General features: G+C 46.4%; 1 protein-coding gene and 1 long non-coding RNA gene across 4 annotated transcripts in view; one reads left to right on the top strand and one right to left on the bottom strand.

Annotated features, from left to right (window-relative positions):
• The first annotated feature begins 1612 nt into the window (after positions 1-1612).
• LOC307186471 overlaps positions 1613-26996 on the top strand; it is a 36441-nt gene continuing 11057 nt past the window's right edge. Inside the window, exons 1-4 of one of the 2 annotated variants that reach the window (XR_013828341.1) lie at positions 1613-1908; positions 3403-3493; positions 8292-8407; positions 8913-9114. This is a non-coding gene — a long non-coding RNA (uncharacterized lncRNA). Of the gene's footprint in view, positions 1909-3402; positions 3494-8291; positions 8408-8912; positions 9115-26996 lie in introns of those variants that run through there. The other variant, XR_013828340.1, reaches the window with a different exon arrangement.
• POPDC2 (popeye domain cAMP effector 2) lies at positions 7611-23807 on the bottom strand (the record flags this gene model as incomplete). Of its 2 annotated transcripts, XM_079921604.1 has the most annotated exons (4): positions 7611-8068; positions 13138-13549; positions 19114-19222; positions 23317-23807. In XM_079921604.1, 4 exons carry the CDS (start codon positions 23805-23807, stop codon positions 7983-7985), a joined length of 1098 nt encoding a protein of 365 aa, XP_079777730.1. In that variant the 3' UTR covers positions 7611-7982. The 2 variants fall into 2 exon arrangements, with proteins under 2 accessions (XP_079777730.1, XP_079777729.1); XM_079921603.1 differs by lacking the exon at positions 7611-8068 and having other exon boundaries at positions 11681-13549.

Here is a 26996-nt window from a genome sequence, read left to right as displayed (position 1 = left end):
TCCTACCGCTGTTTGGGCAGCCTGAGGAGCCTGAGGACGGGTTGGGTCCTGGGCGCCTGGCGTCCTCAGTGATGGCTGGGCAGGGTCTGGGGACCTGGCCTTGAGGGCGCCACCAGCTGAGATCTGCCTCGTGGGCCGGGCCTGGGCACTGGTGGGAGGACCCAGCCTGGGTGCTGGATGAATGCTCCCGGGCAGGGTAGCCGGCCCCCGCAGGGACCCCGTCCTCTTAGCCAGGACCTGGACCACGGAGGGTGAAGGTTGAGCCTTGGGACCTTGCCCTTTCTCGTCAGAACAGAGAATAACATTTGTTTTGGGGGAGGTTTACAGGAACATCGTGACCTGACTGTGACCTGACCTCAAGGACAAAGGATCTGACACTAAGAAGTTTGCAACAGCTAACCACGCCCCTCCCTCACCTTTCCTATAAAAGGGCTTTGCTGAAAGCTTTCAGAGAGTTCGGGGTATTTAAGGCATGAGCCACGTGTTTCCTCGCAGGGCCTTGCCATAAAGCTCTGTTCCAAACTCCTGATGTTTTGGTATTGTTTGGGCTCACTGTGCGTCGGGCACACGGATTTGTCCTCAGTAACAACTGCAAGAAACAGGGAAAAGAGAAGAAACCAAATCGGAGAAAGGAGAAGGAGAAAGCCAGTGTTTTCCTCTCAGACACTTCATGGGGGAGCAGGCATGAAGGCCAAGCTGTCCAGGGGCAGGAGATGGGGGGCACCAGGCCTGAGCCTGGAGACACCAGACAGAAAGGACCTCCTTCCTCAGTCACACATGAGTCAAAGAGTTCTGGCTTGAATAGTGGGCAGAAGCCAAAGAAAACTGCAAAGCAGAACTAGACGTCTCTAAAATCCCACGTGTTAATCTGACCCAAGTTGAAACGGGTAGCAGCTGAGTTTAGCAAAGCTCTAACCGTTACCACCTAAACGCCAGACCTGTAGCCCCGTGTGAGGTGCCGGGACCACGGCCACAAGTCAGAGTCCACCCAGCCCTCTGGTGCCTCCAGAGGGAGTCTAGGGGGAGAGGAGGGCTGGGCAAGGTAGCCCCAGAGGATCTAGGGTCCTGTGGGGACTGGTGATACTGACAGAGCTGGAGGGAAATGGCGAGAGTGTAGGAAGGGAGGGGACGTTGGCACTAGTCTTGAGGGACGAATAGGGTTCAGGGCTGGTGGGAGGGGCAGAGGGCAATTCCAGGCCATTGAGCAGTTGGCAATTGCAATCATGTGCTGTGCAGAGGAGGACTCCTGGGAAGCCTCACGTCAGATAAGTGAACCAAAAGTGAAATAAAATCCCATGACCTCCAGGGAATTTCTGAGTAGGAGTCAGTGTATAAATTCAATGACGATTAGAAGTGAAACTGCTGAGGGCATTGCTCACACTTCTTCAGTCAACAGGAAACCAGGGTGTCCAGAACATACAGGGAAGAAGGCACAGAGCCTCTAAGGTGGACTCTACTCCCCGCCCAGGCAGTTCTCCCAGGGTCCCGCACAGGTGCCTGCCTCTCTCTTCCCTTCGCCATCACACGCTCTGGCCTCTGGTAGGGGCGGGGCAGGCGCGCGGCTCTTAGCCTGAGACTGTTATCGCGAGACGTTAGCGCAGTAGTTAGAGGTCAGGTTCCGCCAGCCGTCAGCCTCGCCTGGCTCTCCCAGCAGAGAGTGCGGTGAGAGGTGGATCCCGGCCTTCTCCCTGGGGCCCTCCAGGGCCCTTGGCCTAGGGGCCGGTGGGTGAGCTGGGGAGCCCGGGGACAGACTGAGGGCTGTGTCCCGCAGAGCTCCAGAGCCCTCGCCACGGCCGACCACTGGCCGGGCCCAGGACCCAGCTCTGCGACCTGATAGCGGTGACAGTCTCCGTGGGTCGCAGTCCATGGAGGCCTCAGCAACTGGAGTATATGGACACTGCCATTAAGGTAACAGCTTCAACCAGCTTCAGTCTTTCCGTTCAAGTTTCAAAAATTGATACGCTGAGACCGGTTGTCTACCCCTAGGAGGCGGCCAGAGGTCAGGGTTAGGCTGCAAGGACGTCACCCGTCGTTTCTTCAGGTCCGTCTCTGTGGTGGGCTGTTCTCAGAGAAGGGCGACGGTGAGCTGTGAATTCGCCTGATTGGTATTCGCCACAACATGTACTCCTTCACAAATGATTTTGTGTAGGATCACAAATGATCCTACACAAATGATTCTCTCCAGTGTAAATGAAAAGCGTGAGGGCCGGCTGGGTCCTGGGCACCCAGCGTCCTCAGTGGTGATGGCTGGGCAGGGTCTGGGGACCTGGCCCTGACGGTGCCACCAGCTGAGATCTGCCTCTTCTGCCGGGCCTGGGCACTGGTGGGAGGACTAAGCCTGGTGCTGGATGAATGCTCCCGGGCAGGGTAGCCGGCCCCCGCAGGGACCCCGTCCTCTTAGCCAGGACCTGGACCACGGAGGGTGAAGGTTGAGCCTTGGGACCTTGCCCTTTCTCATCAGAACAGAGAATAACATTTGTTTTGGTGGAGGTTTACAGGAACATCGTGACCTGACTGTGACCTGACCTCAAGGACAAAGGATCTGACACCAAGAAGTTTGCAACAACTAACCACGCCCCTCCCTCACCTTTCCTGTAAAAGGGCTTTGCTGAAAGCCTTCGTGGAGTTCTGGATTTTTAAGGCATGAGTCACCCATCTCCTTGCATGGACCTGCAATAAACTTTTCTCTGCTCCAAACTACGACATTTTGGTATTGTTTGTCCTCACTGTGTGTCGGGCACACGGACTTGCATTCGATAACAGTATCTCACAACCCACTGACCATTTCAACAGCCTTGATTATTCTCCTGGCTTTGTTCTCTCTACTCAAGTCCCTCAGAACTTGAATAGTTGGGAAACAGCTATGCTCTGCCAGGCGCTGTGGTGTGCACTGAACACAATCTCCCTCCGTCCTGCTTTGAGAGCACGATCTCCCGGCTCACGTCCCACTGCGTTGTCACTGGAGCTCAGATTCCATAGCTGGTCACTGAGAGCTGCTGCTTCTCTTCTGCAAGCATGCCTTACTTGTACCTCCAGCCCACAGACTCACGTGCATCTTTTACCTGGATTTTTTTCTGCTTTGCCTACCTTTCTCTGTATTTTAAGGCACAGCTCAAAGTCAGCTTCTTCACGAACACCTCCTGATCCCAGAAATGGGAAGTGACACCTGCTGAACTTCTGTAGCTCTTGTAGTGGTTTCAACTACTCATGTAAGGCTTTCCACAATGGACTGGAGTAGTGCTTATTTGTATATGTATCAGGGATCCAGCTTCACCTTAAAGTGGTTATGAGCCACAAGAAGCCTGTTAATCTTCAGAGGAGTCAGGCCCAGGGAGCTTGACTTAATAAGGCCTTGGTGGAGATGTGGGAGAGTGCCTATAACTCATGTATCTTCTTTTCTAGATCTGGAGCTCCTTCAGGGCAGAGACCATGATTGATTCACCCAGCAAAGCATGTGGTGTCCAGAACAGTGTTTGACAGCAGTGGATATTTAGTAAGTCTTCACGAGATAAAAGAATATTTATTGTCCTCTCCTTAGAGCAAATCTGACTATAGGTCAAGCTTTATTCCAGAATACATGAAGTTGTAACCCAAAGATTTTATTTTCACATGTGTGGACCTCTAGTATGGGATTTTGTAAGAGGTTCACAAATCCATATAATGTCATTTATTTGTTTGTTTATTTATTTGTCATGTATTTATTTTTGTGGCAGTCCTTGCTGATAGTTTTATTTTTTAAAGAAAGGAATACATATCACTTTCCAAAGTTAGCTTAAATGCTATCCTGCCTGGGAGGAAGGATAATGGGCTAAATGACTTCTCAAGTTCGTTCGTTCTTTCTTTTTTTAGAATTTCAATCCATAATTTTTATTTTTTAAAAATTTTTATTGGCGTATAGTTGATTTAAAATTTTGTGTTAGTTTCTGCTGTACAGCAAAGTTAATCAGTTATTATACATATACGTATATACACTCTTTTTTAGATTCTTTTCCCTTATAGGCCATTACAGAATGTTGAGTGAGTTCCCTGTGCTATACAGTAGGTCCTTGTTGCTTAACTATTTTAAATATTGTAGTATATACATGTCAATCCCAAACTACCAATCTGTCCCTCCCCACTATTTCCCCTCTGGTAACCATAAGTTTGTTTTCTATATCTGTGACTCTATTTCTGTTTTGTAAATAAGTTCATTTGTACCATATTTTTAGATTCCACGTAAAAGCGATAAGGTCTGATCCTTTTGAAAACAAACACACACACGTTAAAAGCGTTTCACATCCTGCGGAACCTCTGTTATATACCACATGTGTGTAACAACAGCCCTGCCTGGGCAGTCCTCCAGCTTGGGGGGTGGCCCCGCACCCCAGGTAACATTTTTGAGTCTCAGTTTACAATGTACAAGGAGCTTTTTTGTTGTTTATTGCTTCATTCACTCCCTACAACAGCCCTCAAGGATTGACAAGAGAGCTGTTGGATTTGTCAAGACTGACAAAGGGCTTCTATTGTGAAATGTACATGGAAGAGACAGAATTCCACCAAGAAAGAAAATAAATACATAGTATAACTTTAGGGGAAAAAATGAGAAAAGAACAGAAGAGCAATATAGAACACACTGCAAAGTTCTACAAAGCACATAATCGGAATCCTAAAAGGTGAGGAAAGAGAACATAGGGCTCTGAAGACAGGGCAAGAGGACAAGAGGACAGACGGTGATGGTGAGGTGAGGTGGGTGTCTTAGCTGGGTTGGTGACATTGAGCTGAGAACTGAGTGACCAGAAGAAGTCAGCCAGGAGAAGGTATGATTGAAAAGCACTGCAGAGAGAAAGAAAAACTGCAAAAGCCCTGATATAGATAGGAGCTGGGTGTGTATGAGGAGCACCCAAAAGTCTAGTGTGGCTGAAACATGATGAGTGAGAATAAGAGCAGAATGATGTATGGCTGGAGAGACAGGCAGGTGGGGTCTTGTGGGTCCTAAGTAGCTAAAAGAGTAGCATTCATCAGCATTCCTTTTACTCTCCCACATTGCCCAGTCCCTGTAATCAACAGAACACAGAGCTGATTATTAAGTAGGTCCATGTGACTAGTAGAAGGGATTCGTGTCACTTCTGTGAATGTCAAGCTGTCTCTTTCTTAAGGTAAAAAAGCCAGAAGGTCAAAGTAGGTTGAATCATTCATTGAGTTGCAACATGAAGACAGTTGCCCTGATGAGTCACAGCAGATTCTCAGTAGACTTTAAGAGCAATAAATCTGTGTGCCATTAAGTCATAAAAGCTGATTCTGACTATTATCACATGGTAAGAAATTTGGATTTTATTCTAAGTGGAATAAGAAGTCATTTGAAATTTTGAGCAAGAGAGTGAAGACATCATACACATTTTGAAATGACAACTTTGTGTAGAATAGATTATGGGAGGAGGGACAGGAGAAATAAGGAGCCAGTTATAAATCTATTAAAGTTAATCTAGCTATGAAATAATGGTGGCTTGAAATTAGTGGTGGCAATGGACATGCTGAGTTGAATTGGGGATATATTTTGAAGATAGAACTAACAAGACTGATGGAAAGACTCTAAGGTTTTGGGCCTGGGCAACTGAGTGGAATGAGAATGAAGAGTTATAAAACTTTTTTGGTTTAAAGATCTCTTTCATAGGACAGGGGGAAAGAGAGAGAGAGAGAAACTTCCCAGCTCATTTCACAAAGTCAGCATAACCTTGATATTAAAACCTGACAATGATATGACAAGGTACATAGATTCAAAACTACTAAACAAAATATTTACAAACCAAGTTCGTAAATACATAAAGAGGAAAATACATCATAATAAGACTGGAATTGTTCCAGGGATACAAGTTTGTTTTAACATTCACATATCTATTAATGTAGTTCGTTAACAGAATAAAGCAGAAAAATAAACTCAATTAGTGCAGAAAAATCATTTGAATCTGAATAAAAGAACTGACTTGTCCTAGAGCCCAAGCTCTTACTCAATATGCTACTACCTCCTAAACTATTTTTTTTCTTTTTTTTGCGGTACGCGGGCCTCACTGTCATGGCCCTTCCTGCCGCGGAGCACAGGCTCCAGACGCACAGGCTCAGCGGCCATGGCTCACGGGCCCAGCCACTCCGCGGCATGCGGGATCCTTCTGGACTGGGGCACGAACCCGTGTCCCCCACAACAGCAGGCAGACCCTCAACCACTGCACCACCAGGGAAGCCCCTAAACTATTCTTAAACTCTATAAATCAGGGCTTCCCTGGTGGCGCAGTGGTTAAGAATCCAGTGGCCAATGCAGGGGGCACAGGTTCGAGCCCTAGTCAGGGAAGATCCCACATGCCACAGAGCAACTAAGCCCATGTGCCACAACTACTGAGCCTGTGCTCTAGAGCCCTCGAGCCACAACTACTGAGCCTGCGTGCCACAACTACTGAAGCCTGCCCACCTAGAGCCCATGCTCTGCAACAAGAGAAGCCACCGCAATGAGAAGCCCGCACACCGCAATGAAGAGTAGCCCCCGCTAGCCACAACTAGAGAAAGCCCGCGTGCAGCAACTAAGACCCAATGCAGCCAAAAATAAATAAATTTAAAAGAACCACAATGATATGCTGCTACATACACCCAAATGGCTAAAATGAAAAAAAAAAAAAAAAAGACAATGCCAACTATTGGAGAAGATGAGAAGCAACCGGAACACTCATACACAGTGGGAATATTAATTGGTATAATCACCTAGGAAAAGTGTTTGGCAGTATTTACTATAGTTGAACATATACATACCCAATGCCTCAGTAATTCCAGTATATACCCCCCAAATGTGTACATATGTGTACCAAAAGATAAGTTCAAGAATGTTCATAGTAGCACTATTCGTAATTGCCCCAAGCTAGAAACTACCCAAACACCTATCAGTAGTGGAATGGATAAGTAGATTGTGGTATATTCACACAACAGAGTACTATACAGCAATAAAATGAACAAACTCTTGAGAGAGCAAGGGTTGCCCAAGGATTCCCAGCTGTTTCAGCCCTCAGCTAGTTTGAGTCTTCCCAGCCTGGGCCCAAGACACATGCATGAAGAAGCCTTTGAGGTGATTCTGGCTGTAGTCACTGTCTGAATGCAACAACACAAGAAACCCTGAGTGCAAACAGCCCAGCTGAGCCCAGCCAAGCCCCACTTTTGTGAGCAAAACAAAGTATCGTGATGATTTTAACTCACCTCTTTAGGGATGAATGTTACACAGCAATAGGTAACCAGAATACATGTGGCAGTATTTTGGGGAAAAAAATAGAATATGTTAAATTTGTAAGTCTACTTTAAAATGTTTAAGGAAATTTAATTAAATAGATTTGTAAAAATCCCTCTAAAAACTACTGTTTAATATTAGGGTCATAAATAGAGGGAAAGATTTGTAAGTTGAACTTAAAAGCTTAATGGCAAACTAGGTTCTAAAATTTCTACTTCCCTATGTTGAACCTTAATGAAAAAAATTTTTAAATAAAACAAGACAAAAACAGTGAAAACTTCTTGGATAGCTGACTTCATTGATATTTTCAGAACGCTGAAAGAAACAACATAAGGAAAGGAAATGAGTGATTTATTGAGTGCTTACTAGGTGCCACGCCATGTCCTAGGTGCTTTACCTGAATCAACTCATTGAATCCTCACAACCCTGTGAACTGGGTTTTATAATCCCCACTTTACAGACACTCAGAGAGGCTATGTGACTTGCCTGAGATTCTGCAGTTAGTAAAGGATAGAATCTGTGCTTTTGCACTTTGGGATGCCTTCTCTGGGAAGGAAGCCTGGTGAAGGCAAAGTTCTAAAAGTCACTCGGGAGCCTTGGTGTGGCTGCAGCACTTTAGCATCTTCTGTGTCTGCTCCGACCTTGCCTGAGAGCCTTCCAGTGGGTGAGAAGAGGGGTGTGCACACGAGTCACCTTCCTGTGAGGATTAATGTGGCCAGAGAAAAGGATGGTCCATTGATCCTTACAGTTCAGGAGTCAGAGTTGGAGCCAAGGGGGCCCGTCCCCTGGACATAACTTGAGAGTAGCTCTGGAGAGGAGTTCTAGAAGCTGCGGAAAGACAGAGGAAGGATTTCAGCACTGTGGCTCCAGATAGCTCGCATAACTTCACAGGGTTCTTTTCACGTCTTTTTTTCCTCTACCAGTTCCCAATATTTTAACTGTACCCAATGCCTAACATAATAGGGGCAGATGTATCTTTGAATCATTTCCTTCTAGAATATTAGGGTGAGTCAGCTTTGAAGTTATATAGTCCAGTCCTCTCATTTTATAGGAGAAGAGACCAAGAGATCAACTTCAGTTGCTTCCTATGAAGAATCTATACGCTTCCTATGAAGAATCCTACCTAACATTACGGAATGAGTTCTCAAAAATCTGCATAGAAAATTGGTGAGTTTTATAAAACGCTGTCTTTTATTTTTACAAAGAGAGGGATAGGTAAATGAGGCCTGTAAAACAGAAGTAGAAGAATAACCTGGGGGTGGGCCCTGGTTGTAGGCTGCTGGGATCCCGAGGGCAGGGAGGGAACTGCTGCCTGTAACTTACCTGCCTGAACACGGAGCCTTGGCAGGTCGAGTAGAGCTACCATCTAGAGACCCAGACCCTGAGGCCCCAGGCAGCTCCTGCCATGCCACCTTCAAGGGCAAGTCTTCTGCCCCAGGAGGCTTTCTAGTGGTTCTGGGAGAAACATGCTATTTAACAACACTGACAGCTAACTAAGCACCTTACGGCCACTTCCGAGGGAAAGAGCCTGAATATAGTGTGACGGTGATCAGTCTCTCCTGAGCAAGTAAAACAGGTGAAGGTCTGGCTATAGCTTCATTATTCAGGGGCCAAGGAGCTAGTGTGTGCTTTCTTTGGATCACCACCTTTTTGCTGTTCCTTTTGTTGTCAGGGGATCCTTTCAGCTGCTACCTTCCTTGGAATACCAGACTGGAGGAACTAAGATGGGAAATCATGTATCTCAGAGGAGAAGGGGTAGGGAGTGGAAGAGAGAAGCAGGGGCAGCGTGGGGAGGAGTTTGTTAAATAAATCTATACAGAACAGAATTTTAAAATACCTTATACATTAAACTAGTGCTTTATAGCTTACAAATTGCCTTTGTGTACTTTATCTTAATTACTCCTCACAGCAACCTGGTAAGGTAGACAGAGGCTACCTATCTACTTATCAGTAGGTATTAATTATCTATGAGACTACTAGCCCTGTTTCGCAGATGAGGAACTTCTCTTGAAGGTGGTTAACTGGCAGGACTAGAGTCACATCTTAGAATCACAGACTCATAGCATCACGGAGTTAGAAGACACCTTAATAGCAATAACCTAAGGCATCCTTCTCTCAGAGCTTGAATCACCTTAAAAAAACCTCTGAGAAGATTTCTTCTGATCCCTATTTGAATTCTTCCAGTGACGAGTAACTCACTGCTCCTTGAGGCAAATCCATTATTAATACTGAGCTAAAATCCTCTCCTTATAGCTTTCAGCCCTTAATTCATTTCTGTCCTCAACAACTTCACCAAATTAAGGGAAATTGTAATTCCTCCTCTTTTCAAAATTCGAAGGTATTACTCTTGTCCACCTCTTGCAGATTAAGCATCTTACATTCTTCCAACTGTTACTCATGATTACTCATAATGTGATTACCTGGCACAGTACCTGAAATACACAGTGGATACTCAGTGAATGTTTGTTGAATTGGTTCTGTGGCCTTGGTACTATGTCCTGGTCCTGGCCTCTTTCCTTGACCACAATTAGCCTCCATGTTGTAATCTGTTTCTCATTTGTTTGTTTATTTAAATAATAGAAAGGAAACAATATATAGTATTTACTTTCAAACCACAAAGTCTTCAGAACAACTTGAAAACATAAGCAAAATTGCCCAAATTTCAGACAGCTTTCAGTTAATTTGTGATAATGGACTCATTATCTGACTTAACTGACCACTTCAGAGATGCATTCATTGAGCATCTCCTTAAGTAAGACATCAAATGGAGCATTGTGGAGTGTGTTCATAGAATTAACTGGAAAGATTCTAGTGAAGGCAGGGTTAATTTGAGGTCTAACTGTAAGACCCTGCATGAATACATTATCCAACAGCACTGCTTTGCATATTAGAAAAAGTAGCACCCAATTGTGGATAATTCTGGGCACCACCAAACTGAAAAATGTGCTCTCTTCAAAAATAAGCTCCAGTAGAACCTCTGACTATTTTTAGTTGGTCTTAAATTGGCTTGGTGTGAGGGACTAGCGCTGGCGTCAGTGTGATGAAGCTGTGTCCTGACAATGCACAATCCAGTCAGCTTCATGCCTCTTATGTAAGTGCTGGGCGGGGATGAATAGCAATGAGCTTACAATTTTGGTCATTGAAGAGCCAGGGACTAGATGGTGAATTGTGCCCTGCTTTAGAAAGGAAACAAGAGTAAATTGCTACCAATCACGAGGGACTATGCTTATTCATTACAGTAATAACACTAAAAGGAGTTTGATGGCAAATAAGTCAAACCAAACACCCTAAAACACAATTCGAGGAAAAGGTCTCTGGGTTAAATTATCCTATTATCACAGACTAAATTGAAAGCTGTCTAAAATTTGGCCGATTTGATCACGTTTTCAAGTTCTGAAAACTCTGTGGAAGTAAACAATGTGTTTTTCCCTTTCTATTACTTAAGCCAAAGAACATTTAAAAACCTACTCTCTTTATACTACAAATACTAGTACTTTAGAAAGTGAGTTATGTTAGCAGTTTTCTCATCTTGAGCCTCAGAAAAGGCTGAATTTGGAAAGAGGCCTTTTATGCAATAGTATTAAGGGTGGAGGACCTGGGAGATGGAGTCGTGACCGCCCTGCACTGTCATCACGTGGTAGGTGATAGACTCTTCACAGGTACAGAATGGAGAGAACTCCTAGTCAAGCAGGACCTACCACCCAGCAGGGCGGAGGACAGTCCCAAGTCACAAGAGAAATCATAGTGAAATACAGCAGCGAGTTCTTGCTGGAAGACACGCTGATGTCCTGGGGCTCATGTCCATTATACTGTTGACTGGCTGCTTCTCTTTCCTCCTCTGAACAGCACATCCTTTGCCTTCTCACATAAACCCAGGAGGGCCTTTGGGGGCCAGCTGGGCCAACACACTCACATGAAGAAAGCAAGGTTCAGTGAGGTTGTGTGGTTTTCAATCAGTAGCAGAGCCAGACATAGCAGCCAGGACTTCCGGGCTCCCAGTGTGGGTCTCTTTCTTGTTTACAGCCCCGCCTGCCTCTTAACGTTTGGGATAACTCATGCGTAAGATGTGTAGCCATCAAAGGTGGGAATTTTCACACCTTCACTTGAATGGTTTTCTTTATAGGCAGAGGGAGAGGTACTGGTCTTGGAAGAGTCAGGATTAAAAACTAAGTTGGGGATACAGGGCAGCTTAGGAAGAAGAAGAGACAGAGCAAAATAGGAAGTGGGGCAAATGGGAAGAAGGCAACAGAGAGATAAATACAGCAACAGTAAAATGGGGAAGACGTGGAGGACAAATATGGAGAGGGGAAATTAACTGAGAAGAAGAAACAGGCCTTTTTCTTCTTAAGAGCAGCAAACTGAGGGAACCAAGGACTGAGCAGAAGTCAGAAGGAAGGGAGAATGAGGAGAACAAATAGAGCCGGGAAAAGAGAAGAAAGCCAGGAAGGACATGAGGACACAGGGAGCTGCTGTGAGTTCAGAGTGTGTGCAGGTGGGTAGGTGTGTTGGACAAAGAGAGGGACCCACAGGACAGAATCCATATGCACTGGTGGGGGTGGGCGAGTAGGGCACAGTGGGAAGGAGGCAACAGGAGAGGACAATACAAATGGAGGAGGTCAAGAAAGTGATCTCGGGTGCTAGACGCTGGTTGTAAGGACTCTGCCTCCATAGATTATCAATTCCACACCTATGAAACCAAATAGCTAACCTTTTATCATTTGCCCCTCTGCCTCTTTCATCATTTATATGACTTGCTTTTCAAAATATACAAACATTCACTTACTTACCTCAAGTACCCTAAATGCCTTCCTCACTGAACTAGTTTCTTGGGAAAATAGTCAGTGTTTCCTAAAGAATGATTAATCTCTTAGCTAACCCTCCCCCACCTTGGAAACGCGTTCCAAATTGGGAACAGTGGGATTTTCCTCAGGAAAAGCCAGGCCTGCACCATGGTTGGCTGGAGTCCTAGAGGGATAAGTCACACAGTATTGTGAGAGCAGCCAGGGGGAACAGTTACTGCTCAGCACACACTTTCTTGTACACTCTCCTAAGGTGTGAGGGAAATCCTGCACGTTAGTCCCACCCAGATTACGCCCACTCTACCTCCCGCAGGTGTGGTTTTCTGGGAAAGTCACCCTATCATAGTAATATTCAGTCACAGCAGTGTCCAGTCCTGTGCCTGAGCAAATAACACACTTTCCACTGGCCCAGAGGAGAGCAAGGTGGGGACATTTTCCTCCCAGAGTCATTAGCCTCTAATCACAAGCCTCTTGGAAATACTCGATGTTAGCAGAGGTACCTGTCCAATCCAGGCTAAGTAATGACTGCTTTCCAGAGCTGACTGTATGCCAAGAAGAACCATTAGAAATTAGAACCATGTCAGCTTTGTAAAAAACCCTTTAGAATGCATATGCCACAAATAAAATCCCCTTTAGTCTTAGCTGTGGCCTTAGTTATTAGCACAACCTTGCAAAAAAAATTAGCAACCTATCTGCTTGCTCAAAATGTTGACCAAGCCAGCCCACTTTCAAAACTGCAATCACACTTAATAAGGGATGAGTTAAAAAAAAAAAATTTAAAAAACCTCTCATGCTTTGCGTGCACCAGGAGTGAGTTGCTATCTGCAGGGTTGGGTTAATGCCACTTTCTGGGAATCCTCGGGAGGACAGGCTCCATGAAACGATTTTTTGCCCTTACAAACCCAGTTAAGGCCAGCTGTTGGCAAGAAAGTGACAGCTGCCTTCTGAGTACTTACACAGGATCCTGAGCCCGGCAGCTGTGCCCATGTTAGTTCTCCCCTCACCTCATGTACTCCCCATCACTCTGATAATCCATGAACGATTCTGATCCTGACACCTCCTCAAAATCCTCCAGCACCAGACTGGTAGAGTCCTCACCCAGGACGCTGCTGTCGGGCCTGGACATCCTGACCCAGGGAGGAGGTGCAGGAGGGTTGGTAGACGCTGGAGGTGGGGAGCTAGGGGGTGTTTGCTGGACAGATGTGGGCAGGGCCTGAGGAGAGGGGGATGCGGCAGGCTCACGGACGTCCTTGTCATCCTTCTGAGACTCTGGTCCTGCATCTGGGGCAGCAGGACCTAGGACATGGTAGAGGCTGGGGAGACGGATGTCGAAGCGTAGCCTGAACTTAGCAAAGAGCTTGTCATTGAGAGCGTAGAGCTTCTCCGAGATGTCATAGCCCAGCAGGGCTGAGAAGAGGCGAGAGATGTATCGCTCTTTGGCCAGAAGGAGGTGGAGACTTTTCCGGGGCCAGGAAATGTAGCTACATTCAGTCTCGGCTGTCAGAGTGACCTGAGAGGGGCCAGGAGCAGAGAGTAAAGGTTGAAACTAGAAAATGTGTCCATGCTTAGCACAGAGAAATATAGCGTTTACTTGGCAAACTGCTGCACTTTTCTGAAGAAGCTGTGGAAGTAGCTCTCCATGGCCTTGCCTGGAAGAGGTCCTATGACCGACGTTTACTGCGTGCACTGACACAACAGGGGGTGGGGGGTGGTTGTGTGTGTGTGGAGGGTGCTCTTGTCAGGAGCCCTGAGATCAGCCCTTCACTTGCTGGGCCTTCACCTCCTAGAGCCTTAGTGTCCACCTCCGGTCTCCTCGCTCTCCTACTCTGTGTCCCATGGCTGATCTCACTAATGGCTACAGAAGGTTCTGAGCTTGCTGTAATTACAGGAGAGAAAAAGGGCCTCCTAGTGCTCAGAAGAAAGTTCAGGATGCTGATGACAGTTTTTTTTTAAGGATAAAAACAAATAATATATTGGAGTGGGGACACAAAAAAGTGTTGGAAAGAATTTCAGTGAGAGAAGAGCCAGGCTGCATCCATTGGACAGAATGCTGGCTTGGGATTCAGGCCCATGAGCTGCCCTTGACTTGGGCCCTACAAGTAACCAAATGGATCTGATGACTGAAGTCAGAAAAAGGGCACAGAGGAAGAGGAACTCTTTTTTTGGGGTTGGGGGGCCACCACCTTGCGGCATGCGGGATCTTAGTTCCCCGACCAGGGATCAAACCCGTGCGCCCTGCATTGGAAGCACAGAGTCTTAACCACTGGACCTCCAGGGAAGTCCCAAGAGGAACTCTTAAGAGCACAAAGTAGAAGGACACCCCACTCTCCATTTATTTAGACATCTAGAAATTTCTGGACACTCGCTATGTGCCCGTGATACAAAGCTAAGTTACACTTGCAGGGTCAATAACGTGTGCCCAGCACAGAGTAGGTGCTTGATAAACCTTGTTAAAACAATGATGGTAAAGCTAGGTTTCAAATGAAAACATGCTTAGGACAGTAAAGGAAAAGGGTGTGGAATCACACGATTCTTTATACTCTGGCCATAATACTTTAAACGTGAGCAGGTTGGCAGAGCTCAAGATGAAGATTTGTGAATAGAGACAGTGGAAATGAGGGAGGACAGCAGCTGACATTTACTGAGAGGCGACCACATGTTGGCATTGTGTTAAATCCTTTATGTGGGTCGTCTCATTAAAGGTAGGGTTGGCTTTCCAAACATTCTTTGTTAGAGATCGTATATAATCCTTTTATTTCTTTGCCTCCAGAACTCCCCCTCCCCTCCCCTCAATCATCAGCACTGAAGTCAGGGCTCTAAATTAACTCATCAAGACCAGAAACAAGTTTCAAGTTCTGGCTTTACCGCTTTACTAGCTGTGTGACATCAGATGAATTGCTTAATCTCTCCGGGTTTGTTGCCTCATGGGAAAGAATTATTACTCACAATCCATCCATTACTAATTTGGTTCAGCAAGTAATTGTCACATCTGCCATAACCTGTACTTTCGATGTACTTAGTAACAATTCCCAAACAAGAAATAAGTGTGCTGCACATGAAGTGGGTGTGCGTAAGAGCTAATCTGGACGCAAACAGCGTCCTCAAAGCTGAACACGAAGACCGTGGGCATTCTTGTGAACATGCTGTTACTTCTTCCATCTTAAAATAAATCAAAATTTTAAAATTAAAATCCTTTTTCTTCACTTCACTTCCTTCGCTATCTAACACTCCATTGATTTGCTCTCCTTTTCAGCAAAGCTCCATGAAAAAGTTGTCTATATTTGCTGTTACCAATTCCTCTTGCACTCTCTCTTCAGCCAGCAAGGCTTTGCCCCAGTGGTCCACAAACTGTTCCTGGCAAGGTCACCAATGACCTCTACATTGCTGAGTCTGACAATCAGTTTTCATAGCATTCAGTCTCTCCTCTTTAATACTCTTTTACTTGGTTCCCAGGATGCCATACTCTCCTGGTATAATCTCCTGATTGGTCCCTTTCAGCTTCCTTTGCTGCTTCCTCTTTTCCCCTCCAAATTCTAAACACTAGAGTTTCCCAGAGTTAATGGATTCTTGAACCCCCTTTCTGTCTACACGCACTCACTTGGTGATCTTGTCTGATCCAATGGCTTTAAATATCATCTGTGTGCTACGACTTCCAGACTTATGTCTCAAGTTCAGACCTTGTTCCTTAATTTCAGACTCAAATATGCAACTGCCTATGCAGTGTCTCCAATTTAAATGTCCATAGATGACACAAATCTAGCACTCCCCAAACTGGACTTCCTCTCTTCTCACAAAGACGATACTATCGTAGGCTTCCTTATCTCAGTTGATAGCAGCTCCATCCTTCCAGTTGCTCAGGTCAAAAGTCTTAGAGGTTTTCTTAATCCTCTTTCTCTCATGCACTACATCCAATGCGTTAGGAAATCCTTTTGGCTCTATCTAGAAAATATATGCTCTGGCCCTAGACGATATGGCTCCATAGCACCTCTCTGACTTCCTCTCCTACTATTCTCTCCCCTCCCTCTCTCTGTTCCAGCCACATTGGCCTCCTTTCTGAACCTCAAACATGCTAGTCCTTCCCACCACCCAGCTTTTGCACTGGCTCTTCCCTCTGTCTAATATGCTGTTCCCCCTGATATTCTCAGAGCTCACACTACCAATCACTTCAGGTCTTTGCTCAAATGGCACCCATTCAACGAAGACTTCCATGAACACCCCATTTAAAATTGCAACTGCAGTTGACCCTTGAGCAACACGGGTTTGAACTGTGTGTGTCAATTTAAATGGGGATTTTTTTTTTAATAGTAAATACTAAAGTACTACACAATCGGCCAGTTGGTTGAATCTGAGGATGTGGAACCCCAGATATGGGGGAACATATATTTGGCGGTTGGACTATAAATTATACGTGGATTTTCTACTGCGTGAAGGGTTGGCACCGCTACCTCCTATGTTGTTCAAGGGTCAACTATATCTCTCCCTTAATTACACTACTCTATTTTTTTTTTACTAGAAGTTATTATCTTTTAACATATTACATAATTTACTTATTCATTATGTCGATGGCTTATTTTTTGTCTCCCCTACTAGAATGTAAACTGCATGAAGGCAGGGACCTTCATCTGTTCTGTTGACTGATATATTCCGAGCACCTTTAATAGTGCCCAGATGAGAATTCCCTGGCGGTCCAGTGGTTAGGACTCTGCGCTTCCACTGCAGGGGGCACAGGTTCAATCCCTGGTTGGGGAACTAAGATCCCACATGCCACATGGCATGGCCAAAAAGAAAAAACAAAGATAGTGCCCAGGTTACAATAACTGCTCAATAAGTACTACTGAAGTGAATGAATGAAATCAGGTGAAGACTACCAATCTTGTATGTTGCAAAACAACCTGATGTCATTTTCTCATGTCCTATGTAAAATCCTTCCTAAAGGTCTTCAGGAAACTAGTGGTTTGACTGATTCCCACATACACATGCACATGTCTGTAATAAAGTTTTGACCAGCTCTTTCTTTAATCCTCACCTTCGAAGCTGGTTGAATGGATTAAATAAGCTGACGTACGTAAAGAGACCTTGGGTCCAGTAAAACAAGATGCAAGTGGGAGAAATAATGCTGATTTTTGTGTGATCCCTCCCATGCTATGTTCTTGGTGACTAATGAAAGGGTCACAGTGCTTAACAGTCAATAAATTCTTAATTGAATTCTTGAGAGGTGTGATGGAATGTTGATTCCCTTGTGGTAAACTCAGTAAGAATTATGATTCAGTCACTGTGGATTCCCTATTAGTCAACAAAGACTATGCAATTGCAAAGGCAAGGACAAGATGAACTACAACCCGAGACAACACTTGACATTTGCAAAGAGGAAATGGGACTTCACAGAGCCAAGAGCAAATATGTGGATCTCATTGCTCCCAATGGGGGTGCATGCTAAAAATACAAATGGGAGAAATATAACAGTCCCTACATCCCTCTCAGATGACTGAGAGGCCATCTGGGGTCACAGCCCTTCCTTTCAAGCATAACTTAGGGGAGGACGCCCGGCTTATCCACCACCTGTTTCTCAGTTTCAGTGTCAGAAACAGAGCCTGGCCTGGCTGGCTCAGGACCTGACTCAGGCCTCCTGAGGGTTCTTATGGTCCTGGGAGGGTTCTCAAAGGAGACTGCTGGGCGGCTTGGAGAGGACGTGAGTGTGTGGTGGATGAAGCACGTTCAGAGGGGATCTGTGGCTGGTGGTCTAGGCAGTGGGATCAGGATTGCTTCTCAGGCTCTGTCCTCACAGAGCCAAGAGTCAGGGTGGGGCGGAAGCAGGCCCAGCCAGGTGGCACTGCCTGGCATGTGTCTATTCTGGGGTTGGCTCAAATGCTCGCCTGAGGGGCTCCCTGATAGAACTGGTAGGAGACACAGGGAACCCAGTACTGGCAAACTATCTGGACAGAGGAGTACCTATAATGGTGGGTATGGGTAAACTCCACTCTCCTGGTAAACCTCCCATTTTAAAAAAGAATAGAAATAGTGGTGTCAGGCCACTTGGCTTTGCCACTTTCTAGATGACCTTGGGCAAATTACTTGAGGTTTCTAAGCCTTAGTTCCCTCATCTGTTAAACATGTTAATAACAACATTCCACCCAGAGGACAGTTGTGAGAATCAATAAGGCAATAAAATAGGTAGTGCCTGCCACGTGCTAGCCATTCAGTAAGTGAGAACTACAAAGAAGGTAACTGAAATCTGAAGGACTGGCAGAGAAGAGAGGAGGGCTCTAGCACCCAGGCCCTGAACTTGGAGTGTGTATATGATGTCCTCTGGAGCCCTCTGAGACACCAACTGCCCGCTGCCGAGCCAGTTCAGCGAACCTTTACTGAACACCTACTACTGTGCACAAGGTATTGCCCTTTGGAGCCTGAAGATGGAGAGGAGAGCCCAGATTTCTACCTCAGGTTTACTATGCGAAAGACAGAAGGGAAACCAAATCATTAGAGACATGTGCGCAGTCAGCATGGTAAAAGGAATAGAAGAGGCATGTAGGCGGTGTGTGTCGGGGGCGGGGGGGGGGGAAGCTGGTGAGGTCAGCCTGGGCAGGCCTCAGAGGAAGTGAGATGCCATAGCCTCCTCTGGATGAGGAAAGTGCATTTCAGATAGAAGCGACAGTAGGAGCCAAGGCATGGCCATTGCAAAACAATGTGGTGTGTTTAGGGAAGAACTAGTAGTTCGGTAGGGCTGGTATGAGCAGGAACTGTGAGGAAGGAAGGGGCTGGAGACGTGGCTGGATGTCACTAAAGGTCTTAAGTTACTCCCTAAGGAGTGTGGGCTTTTATCTTGTGGTCACTGGGGTCTTCTGGAAGAGTTTTAGGCATAGGAGTGACATAGCCCCCCTTTCAGGGGTCTGCACCTCCCTACCCCACCCTTCCTCTGCCAGGCACTTTTCCCACAAGAGGAGAGTGCTCCCACCCTGAGCATCATATTGGCAGTGGTTCAAATGACAGATGTAAGAGGGGAAAGATGGAGGCAGGGATATTGCTGGGTTACAGTGGGATGGTCTGGGGCGGTGCTGCCATGGGGCTCCCTATTACCTGGAAGACCCCCTCCGTAGAGGGATGCAGCGATTCCCACTCGGGAGAGTCCATGAACTGGTAAGGAAAGACGTAGTGCAGAAACTGCCCGTCCTGGCTCACACGAACCCTGGCAAAGGGAGAGAAGAGACTGTGGGAAAAGGGAAGTGGCTACCCGAATCCTCTCTGAAGTCTAAGTTACATGTTAAAAAGTGGAAAATTATTAGGGTCTAGTATGGACTTTTTCCTCTTTTCCCCGAAAACTCAGAGTCTCAGCCTCAACCTCTCCTCTAAAGTGAGTTATACTGGGAAAGAAGGTTCCTCTTTCAGGCAGAGGGGGCAGATCAAAAAGATCTCTAAGGTACATCCTGTCCATTTGAAAGGAGCTACTGTTCCACTTTTTCTGGAGCTTTATTGGCTAAACAGTTATGTGTGGAGCACCTTCTGTGTTCCTGGAAATCTGGGAATTTGGAGATGATCTGATCCTTGCCTTTAAAGACGTCACAATTTAGTGGAAGCCACAGGTACATAAATAACTGGCTGTAAGTCAGCGTGTGCTACTGTGGGACAGGAGACTAGACGATGGAGAGATCTTAGTTCTCTCCAAGTGGCAGACTTCTCAAAGATGATATTTGAGCTGAGTTTTGAAGGATGAATAGGATATTGAGAAGCAGATCAGAATGGGGATGGAGATCTGAGAAATCCAGTGTGGAATTGTTTTCCAATATCTGCTTTTTCCCTTCCTCCATATTTGGAATTTTAGCTGGGTTCATGGCTGCCCGGCTAAACTACATTTCCCTACCCACCTTGCCATGAGGTAGAGCCATGTGATTACGTTTTGGCCGAGGGGATATTAGCACTCCACACCTTGCTCCTAGTGAATGCCTAGATATATATGTATGTGTGCAAATTACCAAAGACCACCATCAATTAATAAATTATTGCGTATTATCTGACAACCTAAAGATGGAAGACAGAAGGGGACGTAGGTCTCAAACCAAGCCCAAGATGTGGTGTCAACGTACACTCTCTGATGGCAGAAATGCACCTGCTCCTACAAGACCTATCAATATGTGTAGATGGCCATCAGAACTTCCCTGAGTAATGAAAGGATACAGGAAAGATGATGTGCCGCATTCTCCTACCTCACAGTCTTCACATATTCTGTCCCCTCCAGCTGCCTCTCCTCCCAATCCCCACCTTCTCCTCAGGCCTCAGCTTAAACATTCCTTTCTCCAGGAAGTCTTGTCTGGCTGCCCCAGGAAAGTTACGTCCACTGCTTAAATGCTCTCATTGCACTTTGCCTTTCTCCTTGGAAATACTATGTCTGTTATTCACCACTATGTCAAACATGAATGAGTACCTCTCTTCATACACTGTAAGCTTCCTGAGTACAAGGAAAATATTTTTCTTTTCTTTTTTTTTTTTTTGCGGTACGCGGGCCTCTCACTGTCGTGGCCTCTCCCGTTGCGGAGCACAGGCTCCAGACGCGCAGGCTCAGTGGCCATGGCTCCCGGGCCCAGCCGCTCCGTGGCATGTGGGATCTTCCCGGACCGGGGCACGAACCCGTGTTCCCTGCTTTGGCAGGCGGACTCTCAACCACTGCGCTACCAGGGAAGCCCTATTTTTCATTTTTTAACACAAGATCCCTAGTCCCTAGCCCTCTTCATAAATATTTTTGGAAAGGGGGAGGGAAGAAGGAAGGGAGAAAGGAAAGGAAGAAGGAAGGAACGATCAAACAAATGAACTCACTGTGTCACCATAAATGGGACCAAAACCTCAAAGAAAAGCTTCTCTAACAAAGGAAGAAAGACAACAGGAAAGAAATGAGGCTGCTGCCACACACATCAGATCCTCCTGTCCTCTCCCCAGGCAAGGAATCTGGACACCCAAGCAAGCCACTGAGGAGGGACAAGATTTTACAGTGTGAGTAACATCTAATGAGCCTGCATGACTCCCTGAAACCATTCACATTGTATATTGTATCCTTTGTAGTTTGAGTCTCCTCTTCCTTCTTGATCTCCTGGACATCAGGTAATTTCATCCTCCAAGAAGAGCTTAGACAGTTAGTTGCCTCTTCAGGAGTTCATGCTTGGGATTGTATATGAGAGAAAATCTCCAACAGTAAGCACAGCTTAACAGGGTGATGAACTTTGAGGAAGTCACTTTGCCTTTCTGAGTCTTGAAAGGGATTGATTGCCTTATGAAAATAAAACGAAAAGGATGTCTGAGATTTCAGCAAAGCACTCCAGGTGAGAGTCTGCACGTGAACTGGGGAGGTCTCCACAAGAAGCCTCCATTTCCTGGCATGGAGTTCTTGTCTGCTGCTTTGAGGTGTTTGGTACCTCACCAGCCAAAGGTACGATGATTCTCCTTTAAAGCTGGAGGCTGATCATATAGACTAGAAGCCCCTTTCCCCAGCTCCAACTTAGCAAAGTTGAGACAGGATGACGTTGAAAGATATCAAAACAAAACTCTTACTCCAAACCTTGTAAGGCAAGAAAAATATCAAAATTGTCTAATTTTTGACTCAGGTTTTGGATGCTAAGTATAATAGGAAAAGCCACACTGAGAGGGCAAGGCCGCCTCTCCTCTTCACAGGGATGTGGTCTTCTACAAGTTCATGGTAAATCCATTATATAAAAGATACCTGAACCATACAATAATCCTGATGTATGGTTTATTTACACTTCAGTTCACCCATCAATGAAATGAAACATCACAAAACCTCATAGCTCATTCAACCCAGGACCTCAGACTCCAAACAAAATAAAAACATGTATACATCACACTTTGATTCTATACATTAATACATAAATGCATATTATTACTAGTAGCAGTAGTTGTTGTAGTACCATCATCATCAATGTCAAACTCCTTTTTTTCCCCACTATGGCTGGTGGTCTTATCTGGTTTCTTTCTTATTTTTTTGGAATCAGACCCTTCTGATTACTTTCTTGTCTTTCTACCACATTCTCCTGGTCTCAAGAAAGCAGGAAAGAGGAAATTAAGGATAAAACTTATGAAATACTCTACTTGCTTTCCACAGAGCCAGCCCAAGTACATACCAGGTTAAGATGCTTACTGTCAGATGCTTAGCTCCACATACAAGTCCCACTAGGGCAATATTTCAAAGAATTCACAATTTCCTACCAACTGTGCAGCACAGAGCTCCATGGTATATTTGTTCAGAAGAGATCAGTCAATGGCCAATGCTCGCATGCAGCCTGACCAGGCATACAGTAATCCTGACAAAGCCCATTTCTGCTAAGGTCTGACTGTCAGCCTCCTTAAAAGGTGTCAACCAGTTGTCTCCACCATATACTCAAAGAGACACACGTGGGCATCACTACTCCTCCCTCACTGTCTGGCCCGCAGGTTTATAGCACTTTACTTCTTCGTCTGTAAGAATCTCAATAGAACAATTGGAAGTGGAAAAGTGGACAAGAGGTATTCCTGCTCCATACCTGGGTATATACAGAATGGGTTTACCAGGGCTTCCCTGGTGGTGCAGTGGTTGAGAGTCCGCCTGCCAATGCAGGGGACACGGGTTCATGCCCCGGTCCGGGAGGATCCCACGGACCCCACATGCCGTGAAGCGGCTAGGCCTATGAGCCATGGCTGCTGAGCCTGCGTGTCTGGAGCCTGTGCTCCGCAACGGGAGAGGCCACAACAGTGAGAGGCCTGCGTACCGCAAAAAAGAATGGCTTTACCATAGAATCTGTGTGGGATATTCCCCAAGATCTTTGATGCCCTGGAGGGAACAGGGGTTACAGGAAACCCCCTCTGTTTTGGCACTGTTTCTTGTACATACTTGGCACTTAGCAAATGTTGAATGCATATGGAAGGAATGAATTAATCTTACTGAAATGTCCAGTTTTCCAAAGCTTACAGAGATATTGCTGCAGTTTAGACATGACATGCTGGCATGTGTGTGTGGTGTGGTCATTTCACACCCAGCCTCAAGAAACACTCACCCCACACCTCCCAGCACAAGTGCACATACACTCCTTCCTGCCAACCAAGGTGCCTCATGAGCTAGTTTCCTCATGGAAAATGCTAAGAAAGGGGAAGCAAAGCGCATGCTTAGAAAAATCTATTTTGGTTTGTTTGACTTGCCACATCCTTCCTCAGTGGAAGGGACATGAAATGGAAAGGGAGGCACTGGGAAATGAGAAGCGTGGGTGTGGGGAAGAAATGCTGGGCATTGACCCAGCGGCTTACCGGCCAGAAAGCAGCAGTGACAGGCGGTCGATGGGCGTCTCGCCCTCCACGGCGTAGGTCTGCTCCGTGGCCAGAGTCAAGACTTGCTCCTCGCAGCAGCGAACGATCTCCTTGTACGCTGGCAGGGGTACCTGCAGGGGCAGGCACAGCGTCTTGTAGAGGAGCTCGAACTCCTCGGGGAGGGTGTCCTCGCGCAGGCGGTACACCAGGTGTGCCAGCTGGAGCACGCAGGCAGTCGCCAGCAGCACGCTCCAGAGGACGATGTCTAGGCCGCAGGCGTCGAACCAGCCCCACAGCACACAGCACAGGTAGCCCGTGCCCAGGAAGCCAAAGAGGTAGAAGCACCCATACACCCCGCTGCCCCCCATGAAGCCCAGGAGCAGGAGGCAGGTGGCCAGGTGGTAGACAGCCCCTTCCTGGTCCCGCCTCCAGCCGACGCACAGCGGCCTGCTCCAGAGGAGCTGGCCCACTGCGCTGCCGTTGCTGCTCATCTTCGGGCCTCAAAGCCTGTCGGGCTCTAAGACTGTCCCCACGTGGGAAATTCAGGAAATGGGTTAGCCTGTCCTCTCAGATGTCATCTCACCATTGGCTTCTCCCCACCAGCTCCACCTTTCCTGGGAGGAATGCTTGCATTAGCTTGGGGAATGAATGGCAGAACATAATACACTTCATGGAGAACTGAAAACTTTTCTTTCTCTTTCCCTCAGCAAGGCTCTGGCCCTCCCCGCAGAGCTCTGACGAGCGTCCACGGCTCCAAGTTTCTTAGGACAGTCTTCACATTTGGCTCTTGGCAGGAAACCTAAATTGTCCTGAGGAAAAGATAGGACTATGGGGCTGAAAACTTCAGCAGTGAGGGATAAAAAAGAAGCCACATCCTGCTTTGTGTTGTCCCCAAACAGAATGAGGAGAGCCCAGCACGGGAGGCACATTTGTGCACCATTTGGAATGCATCTCTCTTGGCACCGGAAGAAAGGGTGACCCCAGATGGATACCATGTTTGGAATTGGAATCCAAGTGGTACTGGCAGTGAGAAAAAACAGGCCAGGCACACAGGCAGACTGGAAGAGCACTTAACATACCTCCCCAGAGGACAAGATAAGACCTGGGGCAAAAGAGGCAAGTGTGTGTGTGTGTGTGTGTGTGTGAGTGTGAGTGAGGGGGTGGACAAAGGGAAAGTGTGCACAGAATTTACTGTCACACCTCAGGCAGGACACTGTCCAGAGCCCGCTCTGGGAGGGCTGGGGGCTCTCCTGAGGTAGGAGGACACTTCAAGGTCGGAAAGTATGGGACTATTATCAGAAAAAATCCTAACAGTGAGAAGTGGAAAACCCCTTGAAAGCCTTTATGAAGTCACGTTGGAAATATGACTTTATTTGAAATAGGCATTTATTTGACAACCATTAAACAAAATTAGCTATGCAAAGCAGCTTTTTGAATTCTGACTTTCTCCTGTGTGTATCTGGATCTAGTAATAGTTAATACAATGGTAATACATTGCTCAGACCATCACCCCACCCACCCCAATACTGGCAAATTATAATAACCATCACCTATTGAACACCTACATAATGGCAGACGTAGATTAGGTATTTTACATACACATGATTTAATCATGACACAACCATTCCAAATAAATATTATCCTCCTTCTACATCTGAAAGAAACTGAGGTTTAGAGAGGTAACAAGTTCCCACAGGTAGTAAGTGACAGAGGCAGGATTTTTTTTTTATAAATTTACTTATTTATTTAATTTTGGCTGCGTTGGGTCTTTGTTGCTGCGTGCGGGCTTTCTCTAGTTGCGGTGAGCTGGGACTACTCTTTGTTGCAGTGTGTGGGCTCTCATTGCAGTGGCTTCTCTGGTTGCGGAGCACGGGCTTCTAGGCACGCGGGCTTCAGTAATTGTGGCACGTGGGCTCTAGAGCGCAGGCTCAGTAGTTGTGGCTCACGGGCTCTAGGCGCGCGGGCTTCAGTAGTTGTGGTGCACGGGCTTAGTTGCTCCGCGGCATGTGGGATCTTCCCAGACCAGGGCTCGAACCCGTGTCGCCTGTATTGGCAGGCGGATTCTTAACCACTGCGCCACCAGGGAAGTCCCAGAGGCAAGATTTGATCTCATCTATCTTATTGCTGTGTGCCAAGTAGTTTGCACAGTTAGTGGAAATATAGGACGAGATCCATGACTCCTAACTCCACTCCCCCCAGAAAGTCTGAGGACATTCAGGAACTTCTGGATGAACCTGGGGTCTACCTTAGGTCATCAATTTCAAATCTGGGAATATGCAAACACTAAACTAAGAAATGTCCCTCTGGCTTCCACATGACTCCTTGATTTTGTTTCCTTACTACCATTACTCCTACAGCCCCTGAGGTATGGGGGCGGGGACAGGGGGTGGAGGCACCCAGTAACCTTCCAGAGCTATTCAAGTGCTCGATCCATAGGGACCTTTATTATACTGCTAGTAACCTAAGTAAAATTAGCGAGAGATTAGGAATTGTCAAATATGCAGAGGAGTAGAAGTTTTCAACTCAACACACATTGAGTGCCTGCTATGAGCCAAGCACTTAGAGAATCAAAGATTCCCAAGAGCTTTCACTCTATCAAGGGAGAGATACCTCAAAAAACAACCTCAGTTCAGTGTGGGAAGCATAGTAACTGAGTTGAGTTTAGGAGACGTGGCAGCCTGGAAGGAAGGTGGCATTGAAGAAGGAAGACACAGGTGCTAACAAGGAATTTGGGGTGCAGAGGTTGAATTAGCCAGGTAGAGGGAGAAGAGGATTTCTAGTGGTGAGAACAGCAGAAGAAGCATAGGCATGGAGGTGTGAAAATGTACGGTGTGTTGAAAGAAGCTGGGTTTTTTCTTCTTTAATTACAATCACCTAACCAACAAATGTGCATCTTATTCCCTTTTTTCTAACGTTGAGGGGGAAAATCAGTGGCAAAGGAAAAGAGCTAGAGAGCTCCTGGAGAAGGCCCCATGCCCCTCCCCGCTGCCCTCGCCCCCAGCCTTTCCCACAGCAACCATTTGGGTCCTTGATGTCATTTCAGCAGTGGAGTTTGGGAATTTCCATATGCTGCTTTTCGGTCACCTGCCTGCCTCCTGGCCAAGCCACCCCCTTTAGCAAGCAGCAGCTGCTCATCCCTCCACCTTAGTCATGCGCCCCCTGAGCTGTCAGAGTGGCTGTCTCTGCCAGCTGTGAGCAAGGAAATGAGAAGCACAGGAACAGAGAAACAACCAAGGCTCTGCCCAAGATAGAATTTCAAAACAGGTCATCTTTCTCAGCAAGCCTGACCAATGGGCTGGTCCTGATCCCTTAAAGAGCCAGGCGGACCAGCTGACTGCTGGCTCTCACCCTGTCTTTTTTGTCAATCCACAAATGTGCTCATCTGAGCAGAAGGTACTAACATTTGTCAAGCAGTTATTGTTTCCTCATGTCTCCCTATGATACTTTATTATTAATGGAAGAAACAAGCTCTGAGAGGTTAAGGAACATCCCCAAGGTGACAGAGATAGTATGTGAATAGGGGCTAAAGCCTAGGTCATTGTGACTCTAAATTGTAGGTTCTCTGTGCTGTACCACCTTGCCAGGTACTTTGGGGAGTTAATATGCAGGCTCATTCATTGCTACCAGGAATTTGTGTATGCCGCTGGGGTGGCATAAACACCACATGCTGCCTGTAGTGA

This window comes from Stenella coeruleoalba (genome assembly GCF_951394435.1).
Source record: "Stenella coeruleoalba genome assembly, chromosome: 5".
Lineage (NCBI taxonomy): Eukaryota > Metazoa > Chordata > Mammalia > Artiodactyla > Delphinidae > Stenella > Stenella coeruleoalba.
This window is presented reverse-complemented; position numbering and strand designations above follow the sequence as displayed.